This window comes from Dermacentor andersoni, chromosome 4, assembly GCF_023375885.2.
Source record: "Dermacentor andersoni chromosome 4, qqDerAnde1_hic_scaffold, whole genome shotgun sequence".
Classification (NCBI taxonomy): domain Eukaryota; kingdom Metazoa; phylum Arthropoda; class Arachnida; order Ixodida; family Ixodidae; genus Dermacentor; species Dermacentor andersoni.
Genome location: NC_092817.1, coordinates 150147692 through 150164675, shown reverse-complemented (window position 1 = coordinate 150164675; position 16984 = coordinate 150147692). Strand labels below are relative to the sequence as shown.

At 47.9% G+C, this 16984-nt stretch overlaps 1 protein-coding gene across 1 annotated transcript in view; it reads left to right on the top strand.

Annotated features, from left to right (window-relative positions):
• The window catches only part of LOC129380099 (fatty-acid amide hydrolase 2-A-like), a 30856-nt gene extending 15075 nt beyond the window's left edge, over positions 1-15781 (top strand). The window contains exons 3-7 of the mRNA XM_055074531.1: positions 2381-2590; positions 5569-5688; positions 6183-6337; positions 7211-7306; positions 14816-15781. Coding sequence (XP_054930506.1) covers positions 2381-2590; positions 5569-5688; positions 6183-6337; positions 7211-7306; positions 14816-15412 — 1178 coding nt within the window. The 3' untranslated portion in view covers positions 15413-15781. The remainder of the gene's footprint in view (positions 1-2380; positions 2591-5568; positions 5689-6182; positions 6338-7210; positions 7307-14815) is intronic.
• Positions 15782-16984: the final 1203 nt, after the last annotated feature.

Here is a 16984-nt window from a genome sequence, read left to right as displayed (position 1 = left end):
TAAAACGCTGTTTTAGCTTTAGTATAACACAAAAATATGTTTTGTTTAATTATGAGTTTTTTTGCATGAACAATTATATGAAACGTAAGAAGTTTCAGCGGGCTTTTGAACAGTTTGTCGTCTGTTCTTGCATTTCTTCGCTTGGTTATGTATTGCAAGCGAGTAAACTTCATTGGAACATGCAATATGGGTGAATAAAAAAACCTTTTATGAAGATTTTAGTTTAGGAACGCGTTATTTTTGTAGCCATATCACGCTTTGCACGAAGCCTCTTACAACACCAGCCCAACACAAGCCTCGCAGACACACATACCTCTATCCCATGGCGGCACAGCGTCCCTTAGGAAACTCCTATAGACAGCAGCGCCAGATTTCCCTCTAGGTGCTATAGTGAGAAACGCCATGTCAGCAATGACTGGTGCCAATGATGATGATGATGATGATGATGATGATGAATCCTCAATATATGGCACAAACCCACTATGGGGGATAGGACACGAATCGGGTGGTAATATGATTGAATGAATAAAAGAATTTGGTTAATAAATAACTAACACAAAAAGTAAAATAAATATATGGTATGGTGCCACTGCTGCCACCATACCACTGCTCACACGTTCGTCGTCGTCTTCTGCCACAGCTGGCTCGTTGGCGCCCTTCGGCGTAACCGTGCGAACGCGCTCGTGCCCCTGCTTGCGCATTCGGCGTCGTCGTCTTCCACAGCTCACTGCGATGCCGGTCATCATGCTAGCGTTTCAATACTGCCCCTTCCTCTGCGAAGGCACTGACGGCACTGGCCCAGTGCACCAGTCGGTGCGGTGATATTTGCTCTCAAGTTCTTTGCCTCGATATATGTCGAATTATATGTATGTATATAACGACATGTAGAACGAATGTGTAACACGTATGAACACGGATGTAAAAAAAAAAAATAGATGTATGTGGGTACTTTCCGTCACGATGACCCCCGATAATCATAATGAAGTTCTTGCACCTTTGTTCAAAATTCTGTGTCAGCTCTTTGTGCTGTGCTGCACAGCTTTGGTGGTCATCCACCTTCACAGAGTGGAATGGCTCATGATTTTTCTTTCTTGTTCTCGGCACTTCTGCTGCACGACCTCGCATGTCAATAGGATGATGACAATTATGTGACCTTTGTGCAGGTCAAATACTATGTTTCCGTCGCCTGGGCTAACTGAACCCTCTTCGCATTACTGAATTGTCCTGAACCCATGCGATAAGAAAGCAGCTTGTTCAGGCTCGCGTGAACCAGCCCAGCCACTCCCGTGTTATACACGTTTGTACAAACGATCTATCGCATTATGCGCATGCTACATCTTTTAATAAACTTTTAATATGTTCACCAATCAAACGTATTAACATTAATTTGCTAAATTCACAGGGAGCCCAGACATACGTGAGACGTTTGTGCAAATGATTTAGGCCATGCAAGCGTATATTGTAGTGTTCCAAGACCATCTAACCTTAAGTAATATCTACAGATGCATTTCTTGCATTTCGCTCCCATCGATATGCAGCCTGTGCGGCCAGGGTTTGATCCTGCCCCATCGGAATTAGCAGCACAACGCCAAAGCCACTTATTGCCCACCACGGCGGGTAATTGAACGAACTTATCGAAAGTGCAGAACCAGGAGCGTTAAGACAGATTCAGATCGGTTTCGCAGAGAATGAAAAACAAAATCAACAATACGCATTTTGTGAGCGCATCTTTGATTCCTATGAAGTCAGCCATTTCTCCATCATGGTTACGGAGCCTACGCTTCAAGCCACCGATTTCGGCCCCTCACATGGAACTTTTAAATAATGAAGCCCGTTCTACGAGTTTATTTTCGAAGCAACTTTGAACTAACATGTCGCCGATTGTTGTGTCATTTCGTTAAAGAGAAGCCACCGGTCGCTAAAAAAAAAAATAAACACGCTCAAATGGCAACATTGATTATTTCGCAAAATCGTTTAAATTGCTGTACAAGAAGAAAAGTCATTAGAAATTTCGTTCACAGCCCGTGCTTTTTACTTTACATGTTCTAATTCTATTAAAAAGTGGAAAAAACATTATTAGTGCTCACAATATGAAAGTGATTTTAATTTCAGTAGAGCCACACTTTACGGCCAGTGAAGTGGCGCATGTGCGATGCCATTACCTGCCCTTCACGGCGTGTTAGAAGTTGTGAGGGTGCCCGAAGTTCTTGCGCACCTGCGTACAGTGCAAGCGCAACGCGCAACACTGAACCTGGCTATCGCTGATAGTGCGTCGCACTCCGGGCGAAACTCCGATATTTTTTTTTTGCGCACACCTGCTTCCTGTTAGGTAATTGTGTGGCACCGGGAGTTGACAAGTAGGAATGTCTTCGCCTTGCAGGCTTGCGACAGGACGCGGGATCCCTTTTCTGGCGCGGACGGCGGGCCGAGGAGGACGCCCCAAGCGTGGCGTTGCTCCGGGCAGCCGGAGCCTTCCCGCTGGCGCTGACCAACGTGCCCGAACTGTGCATGTGGGGCGACTCGCAGAACCTGGTGGACGGCTGCACGCGGAACCCACACGACACGCGCCGAAGCCCCGGTGGAAGCAGCGGTGCGTGCTTGCGTCGTTTAGCCTGCGTGCACCCGTCAGGAACAAAGCGGACGGCGTTTTCGCCGTCAAAGTGCAGTTCCCGCTTTGAGTAATACTTAGATAGTGTCATGCCTTCTCCTGATATGCTGTAATAATCCAATGATTAAGTATTTTCTCAGGGCCCGAGCACAACAAGGTTGACGTTTTGTGTGAACCACTAGCAGTAATCTTACTTAACTACGGCAATGGCGCGTGTACGTTTCCGTTGGCCAGATCATTCCATGCATGTTAATCACATTCTGCTTAATTCATCCGTCAGCGCTTTCTAGATGTCGTCGTAGGCAGGTCAACCTGGTCTTCATGACAGACATGAAGGTTCGTCAAGGTAGCTACAGCGCAGTGTAAACGACATATTGAGAAGGCGTACGATACGACATGGCGTTTCTGTATTCTTCGGTACCTTTTCGTAATGGGTATATGTGGCACCATGCTTAACACAATCGACAGCTATCTCTCTCATCGCATCTTTTGTGTACAAGTGGGCAACAGTTTGTCTTGAACATTTACCCAAGAGACCGTTGTGCCGCAGGGAAGCGTGCTCAATTGCACACTATTTGTCGTGAAAATGAATTCACTTCATACAGTCATTCTAGGCATCATGTTTTATTCTGTATATGTCGACTATGTGCAAATAGGTTTCAAATCGTACAATATTGCTTTCTGCGAACGCCAATTCCAGCTTGCTTTGAACAAGCCCTTGCATGCTCTTCTCCAAGAAGATGCGCAACACCAATCCGTAGTATTTTTATCAATGGAGATGAGCTCACTGTCAGCAGTGGACATAAATTCTGAGACATTATCTTGGATTCAAAACTAATGCTTATACCCCATGTCAAGTATCGCAGGACGAAATGCATGAAGACCATGAACCTCCTAAACTTCTGCCGCACACCACATGAGGTAGCGACAGAAAGTGCCTATTGGGACCTGTACAAGAGCCTTATGCGTACACGTTTGGACTATGGTGCCGTGGTGTGCCACTCTGGCCGCACCATGCGTGTTGAAGATGCTGGATCCGATTCACTATTTGGGTATCCGCCTGGCCGCAGGTGTGCTCAGGACAAGTCTTGTGCAACGCCTCTACACGGTATCTAACGAGGGGTCACTAAACTTGCAAAGCTCATACTCTAGCTTTACATATTTTCTGAAGGTACGCGCAAACCCTGAACATCCGTGTTACGCTACTAAAAATCATATGACATGCACCACACTGCTTCGCAACTGACCCACATCAAAGGAGCCCTTTTCATTGCGTTTGAGGAAGCTCAATGATGGAATGGGTGTCCCACTTTTAGAACTCCGTCTAAAGGCCCCGGCAAAGCTCTTACTGCCGTGAAAATCGAATCTTATGAAATGCGACACGTCGTTTATTCATGTCACAAAGCACGCTCCAGAGGAACACATGCGAATGCATCTTCTAGAACTCCATTTAAAGTACTGATGCCCAGAATTTTATACTCTCGCATCAAAGTCCCATGCTGGCGTGTCTTTTGCAGCAGTTGGTCCATCATTCGCAGAATCTGATGTGTTTCACCCAGAAACAAGTATCTTTTCCGCTGAGGCATACGCAATAATGTCGGCTGTTAGATGTATCAGGAAAACTAACCTACCCAGAGCCATCATATTCACTCACTCTTTGTGTGTAGTAAGGTCTTTAACGTTGTTGCGCAAAATCAAAAATCCTGTAATGTAAGAGCTGAAACAAAGATGAAACATCCGCCAAATCGTAGCAATTGCTCATTTTCCATTAATTAATTACTTTTCTCCACCTTGCGGGTTTGCACAGTTCTGTTACGTCAAATGTTTGCCTTTGCTTCCAGTTGTTGACAAATTCAACTTCGCTCTACCATCTGCTAGCCGCCTGGTTACATCAGATGGTAGAGCGGCTGCCCGGGAAAAATGGGGGTCCCGGGTTCGAGTCCCGGACTAGGACAAATTTTTCTTCAACTGCGAAGCTTTTCTTTCGAGGAACCCGTACAGGTTTTTTTTTTTTTTGTAGCAACTGCTACAATTTGGTGGATGTCTCATTTTCCCTTAATTACTTCTATCCACATTGCGGGTTTCCGCATAGCTATGACGTCAAACTCTTGCCTTTGCTTCGAGTTGTTGACAAATTCGACTTCGCCCTGCCATGTGATAATCGCCTGGTTAACTCAGATGGCAGAGCGGCTGCCCCAGAAAGGGGGTGGTCTCGGGTTCGAGTCCCGGACCAGGACGAATTTTTCTTCAACTGTGAATCTTTTCTTTCGAGGAACCCGTATGGGTTTCCTTTGTAACAACCGCCACAATTGGGTGGATGTCTCATTTTCGCTTAATTAATTACTCCTCTCCACCTTGTGGGTTTGCGCAGGACTATTACGTCAGAAGCTATTACTGTACAATGCATGTCCCGCGTGCGCCGGCAGTGCCGTTGTAGAACCGCATATTGAGGAATCCAAGCTAAATTTAGCCTGTTGGGCGGTTCTCACAGAGGCGTAACTCGGCAGTAGGTTTGCCTATTCGAGCGGGGAGCGGTCGCGTTTTAGGGAGCTTCCTCTGCCATATTAGTATAATCCATCAAACTCAAACCACTGCTAATAAGGAGTTAAAAGGCCTTCAATTGCAGATATTTCGTGCTTGCTCCGTTGTGACACCGCTGCGTTCGACCCTATTGCCCAAACACCCTTTGCAAAACAAACGGGCCCACTACGTATAGGGTGCGAGCGCGATTGCAAAATTAGATTGTAAGGCCCTTACTAGCTGCAGCACAAGCATGTAAACATTTTAATGCGTAAGAATGTAGCGTGTTTACATGGTTACGTCATTTCTGCACAATGTATAGCCCCCATACACTCTCTTCAGCACGCAGAAGACGTTTCACGCACCCCACTGTGGCTGCGTCCCTGATACACGGCCTATACCCTATTTACAAAAAAAAGTTTTCTTCCCACTCACGACAGGTGGAGAGGGAAGCCTCCTGGCTGCAGCTGGCTCACTGATTGGCCTAGGCACAGACATCGCTGGAAGCGTGCGGATACCAGCTGCCTACTGCGGGGTCTTCAGCCACAAGCCAACAGCCGGTGAAAACTATACATCGAGCTTTCCGAATTTATGAACTCAGTAATCTCTTTTCTTCGGCCCACCATGATAGTAAATGGACTATGACACCGTCCTCATGAGCGTAAAGTGGTATGTTAAATTCCACACCTAACCTGCGACATTTTGACGGGGTCCGTCAAGAAAACCAGTGTGTATAGATTTCAGCAAACGTTTGTGACCCAAGCGAGTTTCAGTTAAGGTGAGCCCGAATGCGAATACATCTTTCGTGAGTCAAGGGGTTGATTATTACCGTCATAAGACACCATAAATCCACCACTTCATTCGGCACCACTTCTCTCTCCCTTGCAAATTAATCAATGTTTTTTCGTGCTCGCAATTCAGCCCAGAGCTTCCTGCAATCACGCTTTCACTGTCAGAGGGAACACTTTACATTTGCCAAAATAAGGTTTAATGGAGGTGATGATGGCGGTACCGTTGTTGTGCTTACATCTGCCCTTTCTCACGCTAACCTCAGGAGTGGTACCCAACACTGGCTTGCTGCCAGATGTTGGAGAAGATCTGGGGCAGTTCAACTGTGTGGGCCCCTTGGCCAGGTTCGTGGAGGACTTGCCGCTGATGCTCAATGTACTGGCGGGAAGTGCGACCAACGAGCTTAAACTAAATGAACAGGTGTGTACGATTCCATGGGGTGCTGTTGTAGAGCGAATCAACTAGTCAGTTATTGTGCACATAATGGACACAACGGTTAGCAATGCGAAAAATACACAGCGTCACGCGGTTGTCAGTGTGTTAAGGTATAAAAATACTTATTGTAGAGTCTACCATAACATAAGCCTGCAACTCCAAACCAATGAAAGAGCTCTGATAGAACATCCAGCTGAGTGAAGAACAATATTTTTGCTTGAATTCATTGTCATTGGTGGCATGAGTGCCGAACGCAAACGAGCTAAGGTTTTGGATAAAAAAAACGCTTTCCATATCAGTAACTCTTCAAAACTACGATGAGCAAGAAAACAATGTATATATTGTTTTCTTTAAGCAAGGTAATTTCTGTAAATCTATAGCCGTCTACTCAAAGCTTTATGAAAAGTGCTGACCGAGTACAGACATTTATTAAGAGGGGACAAAGAAAGGTAAGTTTGCATATTGAAAAAAAACTTATTTCATGAATAACCGGCCAGAAGTGCTTTATTCTATAAGTCGGGAAATTACTAAGATGTTAGCGTAGTTAGCTTTTTTCCTCCCGGCACCTAATATACCCAAATTTTTCGTTTAAGTCAACTTGCAGAAACAGCCTTCAAGATGCAAATCATAAGTCATGGTAAAAAAGTTAAGCCCACGATTTAAAGAAGAGGAGGACACGTAGGCTGAGAACTTGTTAAATCAATCGCAGTGCAATCCTAAGATTTCCTAATGACTACTGATGAAATTGACGTACATAGATTTTACATGCGAATGCAATATTGTGTCACCGAGGTAGCTTGCATAATAAATGATAGATCTCTGCACCGAATAAATGCAAACAATATTTTTTCTCTTCAGGCAAATCTAAAGACGCTGAAGCTGTATTACATGGATACAGAAGGAAGCCTTTACATCAGCCGTGTGACCACTGAGGCTCGCCGAGCAGTTAGACGGGTCAGTGCTTTCATAAAATCTCCACTATGTCACTTTAAACATGTCGTTACAAAATAAAAGGCAGGAGTGTACTGTTGATATGAGTATTTGTCGCGAGATCATGGGCAATAGCCCCCTGGCAGAGATCGACTGAACCACGCATAGTGTGGTTGGTGCCTTGCGATGTATGCCAACCACTACGTGTTTGGGTGTGTGCGTACGGGGTGCATACCGTCTAAAGACTGTTTTTACGTGGTAATAGCCCCCCCTCCTCTTCCTTATTTTTCGATAAATATTGAGACTACCGAGCGATCGTGAGAAGTTCTTACCTGCTCATGCGGAAAACTGAGAAAATGAAGTGGTACTGGATTAAATCGTGAAAAATTCTGGGCAACTTAAAGAGTTCCCCGCATCTAAAGAACGGACTTAGAAGCAAACGACTACCTTAAGCACGGCCATTCATTGGCAAACAATACATGCAGGACACGCCCGGTTGGCGAGAATTCTACGAGGAGTATCAGGAATCTTGGCGTATCGCACTCTGCATTTGCTCAGTGAATCCGCGAGCCTCGTTGACATGTGCAGCTCAATGAGAACGCCGGCGGAACGAAGTAAAAATTTATGGTAGGGCTCATCTCAAGCTGCATATTGAGGTGAATGCAGTTAGCATTGACGCAATGTAGCGACACACCGTATTGCCACTACCGAAAAGCGTCATCTATGCGGGGTGTATGCAGCTAGGCTCATCTCTCGCACTTCCGTATGGACACGCTGCATGCGAAATTTAGCAGCTGCGCCGCGATGTTAGTGGGTGGCGTCTATGTACATATATATTCAGATAAGTTTGTCTGTTTGCTTATGGCGTGGATTCGATTCGGCCTAGCACCGGATAAATTTTAAAGAATGTTTTGTTTTTTCCTTGAAGAGCGGCACATAGCCTGTGGCCCATGTCGGTGTCAATGACTGATTGATGAGCGACACAAACCTAGTGTGACATATCCAGTGCCACATGACCAGTGACATACTTTGGTGTCCGATAGGTTCGTTGAAGAGTGGCATGTAACCAGTGCTCCATGGTGGCGTCAATGACTCGTTGATGAGCGGCACATACATACCTAGTGTCACATACCAGTGCCACATGACCAGTGACATAGTTTGGTGTCCGATAGGTTCGTTGAAGAGCGGCATGTAACCAGTGCTCCATGTTGGCGTCAATGACTCGTTGATGAGCGGCACATACATACCTAGTGTCACATACCAGTGCCACATGACCAGTGACATAGTTTGGTGTCAGATAGGTTCGTTGAAGAGTTGCACATAACCAGTGCCCCATGTTGGCGTCAATGACTAATTGATTAGTCAATGATGACTCATTGATGATGGTGTCGCAATATCCAGCCACATGCCCACAGACATACGTCGGTGTCAGAGAGGTTCGTTGAAGGCACATACCCGGTGATCTCATCCATTTTCATCCATTTTATATCCAGTGCCACATGACCCGTGACATACCTTGGTGTCACATTGAGGAGTGGCACCTAACGTATGAGATGTTGGCGTCACTGACTCACTGATTAGTCACATATCCAGTGCCACATGCTGAGTGACATACGTTGGTGCAAGATAAGTTCTTTGAGAGAGAGAGAAAGAGAGAGAGAGGAACATAGGAAGGCAGGGATGTTAACCAGTCAAGGGTCTCGTTGGCTACCCTACGCTGGGGGAAGGGAGAAAGGGAAAAGAGAAAAGGGAGCGAGACGGTGTAGAGGCGTGTATGGACAGTACTTGAGTTAAAGCCGCTCGAGCAAATCAGACGCTCTGAGAAAGCGCAAAGGTGCCTTCAATGTATTGGACAAAGACTGTCTTTCTGCTTAAAATTGAGAACAATGGCACAATAAGTGGTCAATGTTCTCCTCGCATCTGCAAGCACATGCAGGACTATCAGCCATTCCAATAGGTGCTGAGTAGGCATTCGTGAAGGCAACTCCAAGCCACTACCGACACAGAAGAGACGCTTCGTGTGGGTGCAGACCGGCCGGAGGTCTGAGTTGCAGTGACGGGTTTAGTCTGTGCAGTCTTGTGCGCCTTGTCTCGCGAAGTCTTGTGCGGAGTGTCTCATGTGCACACGCATTGTTTCAATGGTGTTCTAAGAGCGGAATCTTGAGCAACTGCAAAAACTTCAGTCGTTGACGCACTGCGCGGTAGACCAAGGCATATCATTAGGGCTTGGGCTTGGATGCTTTGGATTATGTTCAAGTTAGCTCTGCAGGTGTTGGACATGACCGGTAGGCTGCACCGCAGGAATACAATTAGCCCTGTACAGTTGCAGTATACATTATATTGGCACTCCCCAGGTCTTTCCTGCTAGGAACTTAAACATACGGCAAATTCCTGCCAGGTGTTTTCTCACATAATTCGGGGTCCAGGAGAGATTTCTGTCAATGACCGCCCCCAAAAACATGTGACATCAGCTGTCCGTCGACAGCCATTGATTTCCTGGTAAATGCAACCGCTGCACACTTTTCACATATTAGATGAAGTCCTTGTTCTCGAAGGTAGGATGATGTCAAAGTGGCGGCCTTCTGAAGCCGCGCGCGAAGCTGCAGTCGCGTCACACCCGACGTCCAAATGCAAATGTTGTCGGCATAGATGGAGAGCCTAACGGTGCATGGCAGTATGTCGGCGAGGCCAATGAGGCGCCCCACGGTTACTGTAATACTGGGTGGTCGGGCCATCCTGGGTAAGTACGAAAAAGGACCTCTTATGTAGATAGCTACTTATCCAGAAATAGGCCTTCCCGCGTTGAAAATCACTTCGTCCGTTACGTTATCGTACGCTCCTTTAACATCCAGGAACAGGGCAGCAAATAATTTTTTGCAGGACTTCTGGTGGTCGACGTACGTCACCAAGTCGACAACGTTTTCTATGGAAGAACAGCCACGCCTGAAACCAGCCACTGCATCTGAATATAGCCCTGTGGCAATGTTCGAGGTACCATTCTAGCCGTGCTAGAACCATCATCTCCATTAGTTTCCGATGCAACTGGCAAGCGCAATTGGTCGGTATGATGCAATATCTAAAGGCGACATGCCAGGCTTGAGCAGCGGAATCAGGCGACTGGTTTTCCATTCCTGGGGAACCGTACCTGTCTGCCAGGAGCTATTGAACAAGAGCAGGAGCGCTCTCCGAGCCTTTTCGCCAAGATTACATAGCGCACGGTAGGTTATACTGTCGCGTCCTGGTGAAGATGAACGCTTGCACAAGGCAAGTGCTGCTTCGAATTCGTCCATAGAGAAAGGAATGTCCATGCGAGGGTCGCGTGAAATTGGTGAGCGGTGGAGCGTCGATGTTCCAGCGGAACTAGTTTCGCCAGCAATCCTCCTGCCGAAATCTTTAGCAACGTCAATGTCGCTGCATTGTTGGTGAAGGGCCAAAGGCTTAAAAGGGTGGCCCTGCTGAGGGGTTTCACGGAGACCACGAACAGTTCTCCATACGTGAGACAAAGGTTTTCGTGGATCTAAAGACTCGCAGAATGACATCCACCTTTGCGATGCTAGTTTGTCCATGCGACGCTGAATTTTCTTTTCAGTTCTTTTGGCCAACCTCAAGTCATGTACAGACTTCGCGCGCCTGTATCTTCACTGTGCATGGCGACGAATTGCACGACGCTTCTCCAGCTCAACGTCGTATTCGGCGCTTGTGTACGTTCTCGGAAGCGAATGTGTGGCAGCCTCTAGGGCACCCTTTATGATGTCATCTAGGCTAGAGGACAAGTCATCACGACAGCCGTCTTCGACAATTGATTCGTACATTGGCCAGTCGATACATTGCGTGACGCCGGCTCACTTGTAACCCGTCAACTCTTCAGTCCTAAGTGGGTAGGTGGTCACTTTCCCACGTTTCAATATCCGGAAACCACCTGATTTTTCTAGTGAAGGAGTGCGAAACAAAGGTGAAGTCCAGGCAACTGCAGTAGGAAGTTCCACGCAGAAAGGTGGGGCTTCCATCATTTAACAAGCACAGTTCTTGCTCCGAGGCAAATGACACTAATCTTCCGCCTCTCGAGTTTATCTTAGAACTTCCTCAGGGATTGTGGTGGGCATTGAAATCTCGTCATCACCAAAATCTGCGGAGTCGCTGTCGGAATTCGTCGTAACCGCTCGCAGCCAAGCCGACTTGAGGGTGATATGTAGGCTCCAACTACTGTGAAAGTAAGCTTGCCTTTCTTCACTGTCAGACATACGTACTGGCTTTCTTGGTCAGGTGGCACCAGATGATGAACATGCGTAAGATCGCGTCGTATGAATACGATGATCTGACTGCATTCTCTGTGGATGGCGGACATGAAACAGTCGTACCTGGACAGTCTGATGTTATCTGATAGGGGCTCGCAGATGACGATGATGGGGAACTTGTTCATGAACACAAACTGTCGAAAGTCCGACATGCATGACTTAAGTCGTCTGGCGTTCCACTGAAATATCGACGCGTTCCGAACTTCGTCACGAAACGACGGCTTCTGGAGAGCCATGATTTCAACCAAGAGCTGCAAGTACTGGACTCAAAGTGTCCAGTAACTGTATCGCGCTTTGCGTAGACGAAGATTTCATGTTGGTAAGTATAACGCGAATGGCAGTCATGAGCGACCTAAGAATGTTGATGACCTGGAGATCATAAGCCAGCGTCGCTTGAACAGTTGCCGAAGCCGTCGAAGCTGGTGCGTTTTGAGGTAACTTAGCAGGGAGTTGTGCCCTCGGTAGCTCAGGCCATTGTTCAGGACGGGCGAGTCTTTCCGCTTTGTTTGCTTTCCTTGTGTCTGTCTTGGTTGCACTATACGTTGATGTGACAATCCTTCTGACGGAAGATGGCGTGTTCTTATCTGCAGTTGCAGAATTTCGTGAGCGTTTTCGGTGTCGATGCCGACGTCGCCGAACAGCGGCAGCCTCTCGATGCGTTGAATTGTCCCGCCCCGTTCGTTTTAGGATCGCGAATTCCTTCCGCATCCGCGGGCAATCCTTTGATGAGGCCATGTGACGACCACTGCAGTTAGGGTACTTCAGAACATCTGTGCTGCAGGCGTCTTCTGAATGGGACCCAGAGCACCGCGGGCACACGACGTTGTTCACGCAGACACCCTTTACGTGGCTAATCTTGCGACACTTGAAACACTATGGTGGCTTCGGTACGAATGGTCGTACTGGATGACGGACATGTCGTAGCTTGACGTGGGAGGAAGGCTGTCTCCTTCAAACAAAATCTTCACACAGCGTGTGTTTCCCAGTCTGAAAATCCTTCTAATGAAAGTACCTTCTGTCATTGGTTTGATCGGTATTGACAAGTCGTCATTCGGGATGGCAACATCGACGTCATAAACGACGCCCGCAGTACCATCGCCGCCTGTAGGGATCATTGATCGCACCTTTACATTGTCGATCTCAGTTATATTACGTGGGCCTTCAAGGGCGCTGCGATGTAGCGCATCAACTGCCAGGACATTTTTCCGCGAGTTTATTCGCGCGTCTTTAATCTCATTTGGTGCGATTCTCTCGAGTAACGAAGAGAGGACCTGCCTGTTGAGGAGCCGCAAATTGGTCCACGGGCATAAAGAGCACAGTGTGTGGCCAGCGCAGCGGTGCACTCTTCACGGTAGAAGCACATGGCGACGAAGATGCCTGTAGCAGTCTTCTTTTTGCTAATCTACTCATCACGACCTCAAAGTCATCGACCGACGAGTCGTAGCTGTCCGAATATAACTCAGTGGCCTCGCTGTCTGTATCGCTTAACGCACTTCCACGTTTCCTTGACGCTATCCGACCTGACGGCTGCGCACCAGGAAAGTCCTCGGAGATTTCTTCATGCATTGTGGCAAGAAGGGAGCGGCAGCTCCCAAAATTGCAGGGAAACAAAGAGAAAAAGGGGAGACAACAGTACAAGCGTTCTATCAAAGGATCACTTCGTCTTCTTCCCCCTAGGTTTGTTGAATAGTTGCATATAACCAGTGACGCAGTTGGCGGGGAAATGATTAGAGACACTGAGACATAGGTTATGAAAAGTGCCTGAAGTGCGCTGGTACTACTAGTGTCAACACACGGCCTAGCGGAGAAGCTCTTGCATGTATCCTTGCAGACGCTACCAACGCAATAACGCTTGAGAGAGAGTATTTCAGTTACTCTGACGCTTCCGCATTAACGAAAACTAGCGCCATCCTCCAACTCTGCGCGACAACTCCCCCCTTTCACAGGACTCTTGACGGTCTCGATACGTTCTTAGACATTTGAACGCAAGAGCGTTAACGAGCGGGTGTCGCAGAAAATCCGGCGTCGTTTTGGCAAGATTTTCGAACCACCCATACCCACTCCATCCATGTGACGCAAGGAATTTACTGAACTAATTGAATTTCTCAAGTCAGATACGTCAAAAAATCGAAAACTATTACTTACACACAACCTGCAGACATGATCGCTCTCGGATTGTAATTTGACTACATAAGAAAAAATAGTTATGTTACGCCAAACCTCAAAGAAACCCTTTTTACAGAATTATACCATTCAAGGACCAGCCACGGCGTCCGTCATTTGCGTGCGCCGGCGCGCGGGTGTCCTGGGGACCACGGAGCGGTGCGCCCGCTTCTTTGCAATGCCTCCAGCTGGCGCTAGCGTCCATCGCATCGCAGCCCACGCAAGAGGCCGCGTTTCTACCACAAAGCCCGCCTTCGTGCATAGCGTTCGCGGCCAACGTTTCCCGGTAGACATTACAGTTGCATACGCTCCAGTTGCCAGGAAGCGTGAGAAGCAGTCAGCGATCTTTGAATGCTATCGCGTTAAGCTATCGCGAAAGCTTAAGCGTCCTCCAAATTTTGTTCTCAACGCTTTCGAATTTTTTCGGCTACCGCGCAGAGCGACGGCACAACTGGAGACAGCCTCTCTGCGTCGTGCGTGGCTTCGTTCAATTACTCCAGATGCTGGGACATTTTGGCGATTATTTTGTACTTACACGCTCACCGCAGGTAGGACAGTATGTGCTTGAGGCTAGGAGTGCCTCCCGGTTCCACTAATGCACAGGTAGTACAGTGACTCTTGTATTCTTCTAATAACTTTTCATGTTGGGGTGCCGTTGATGAGGTAACAGCTGCCTCGGTGATGTGAGCAATTTTCCGCCGCGGCTCCCAACGCGCGTGAAAAGAACGGAAAACATGATGGTCTCGCACCGGACAACGTCGTTCCGTGATCGATGTCGTCGACTCAGCGGTTGGCGACGCAGCAGCTCGATTACGTGAGTGGAGGTGGTGGCAGTGCATCGTGGCAGACACCGAAATGACCCCAAACAAACACGTCGCCATAACCTTCGCCGCGCGCGTCAGGTTGGGACCACTGTGCTGCGTCAAGTGTGATGTTACCGTTGTTTCGACGACATTAGACAAAGTGTACCCCAACCCTGCGTCTATCTTGTCTTCAATCTTCTCGTTTGTGTTTGTAATAATCAAGATAGGTGACATTATTTTTGCAACATTTCTTGTCTCTGTACTCTACACAGGTGACCCAGTACCTGAGGGGGGCGCATGGACTCGAAGCGCATCGGCTGCACCTGCCCGAAATGCGACTTGGCATGTTTATGTGGTTCAAGGTGGCCGGCGTCATGCAGCCCAAGCCTATGCCCGAGATGTTCCGTCCCGGTGGCTTCAACACGTTAATCGAACTGCTCCGCCATCTAGCGGGAGCTGGCCGGCACACACTTGCAGCGTTGGCCGCGTCCAGCATGGCGCCGCTTTGTCGCTTGAGTTCGAAGCAGAAAGCTGCGGACTACATCACCTCCTTCGAAATCGCCCGCGATCGGTTCGAGGAGACGCTGGGGGACAATGGAGTGCTTGTCCTGCCCGCGGCCACCAGCGCTGCCCCGTTCCAGAATCAGGACTTGCTATTCCTTGATTCGCCTGGCATGACGGCACTGTTTAGCTTGTTCAAGGTGCCCGTCTCGGTGTGCCCTGTAATGCTGTCAGCGGAGAAGTTGCCATTGTGTGTCCAGGTGGTGGCGAAGAGGGGAAACGACAGGCTATGCCTGGCTGTCGCCAGGGAGATCGAGAACCGCTTTGGTAGATTTGATCTTTCATCGAAACCGCAAGGGCGAGTCTGACGTCTCGGCAAATGACACTTGATCATAGCTGACCCGTCTTGTGAGGGCTTTTTAAGGTGGCCAGAATTGCAAGGAAGCTGTTTCCAGGTGTGCGCAATCGGAAAGGAGATGAGTGCCTCAGATGCAATAGGTTGTACGTGTTCAAAATATGTTGCACATTTATAATCTTGGAGAATGAAAACATAGGCCGTAAGAAGCATGTGCCATTAAAAAAAATGATGCATCACGTCCGCGTATAAAAAGATTTTCTATTGTTTATTATTTTAAACCACTGCACAGAAAGACTATTTCTAGCGGTTTGTTTTACAGGAGAGAGAGTAAAACTTTATTCAATCTAAATAAAATAAGCCACGATGGTTGGAGCCCCTATTCCAGGGCCCCACTGGCACGAGCGGCTCGCTGGGCTTGGTCCAGAAGAGCCAACTGGCTCTCCCGACCCTCGTCCGCAAGCCATGCCTCCCACTGCCTATTCCTCATTAGTGGATGTTGGTGTAATATGGGACTGTCTATGTGCGGCGGCCTCCTGGGGCACTCCCATGTGATGTGTTTTAGTGTGGGTGTGTCTGTGCACCACGGACACTCGTCAGTGAACCTCGTGGGGTGTATTCTGTGTAGGTGGTGCAGGTTGGGGTATGTATTCGTCTGAATACGACGCCAGTCCCTCTCCTGTTCGCTGTTTAAATCGGAGTGAGGATGTCCAAAACGTCTCCGCTCCTGCCTTTGCTGTAGGAGGATGTCACGAGAATTCGGTGGAATGACGTCGCTAGGCCATGCCGTTGCTCGGACGTTCAAACCTCGAGCAATACGGTACGTCTGCCCTAGCGTTTCCTGCCAGTCGCTCGTGTGCCGGACACCAGACGATAGTGTGGTGCCCCTCTAGTTGAGTGCCTAAAATTTTGATTATTGATTTGGGTGCCGTTCCTTGTAAAAACAGGCGGCAGGCCGCTTGTGAATCGGTTAATATGACAGCCGAATTGGTTTGGCGCTCGGCGTCCTGAATGGCCAAGGCGATGGCTGCAGCCTCTGCCACGCATGCCGAGGAGGTTTTGAAGGATGCCGTTGTTATGTTGTTGTTGCATGTAGAGACTATGCTGAAAGTGTCTGAGCTGGCTCGACTGGCATCCGTATAATACAAGTATAAACAAAAGAAATTGCAACCTTTTAGGCTTAACTACTCACAGGTGTCCCTTTTGTGAAATCCGCGATGTCGATAATCATGCAGTCAAACTAGTTCGTTGCTCAAGGCATTGCTCAAAGTTTTAGCTCTCGACGACCCTTTTAGAATCAGCAGCTCTGAGCAAGCGATATAATTTTTAATAGTGAACACTCACGTGAGCTTCTCTGACTTCTCTCTAGACACTAATTAAGATTTGTTTTACTCATTACATCAAAAAGTCCTACATCAATGCATGGAAGGCGCCATTGACAACTGCGGCATAGTGGGCTTCCAGAATGAAGTCGTTCTAACAGCTAACCAGTTTTTAGAACTTTAAAATTTTGCTTGTCTTTGACGTTCGTTGCTTGGGGTGACTCAACGTTTGTACAGAGAGAAAGTGCATGCATTGGATCCTG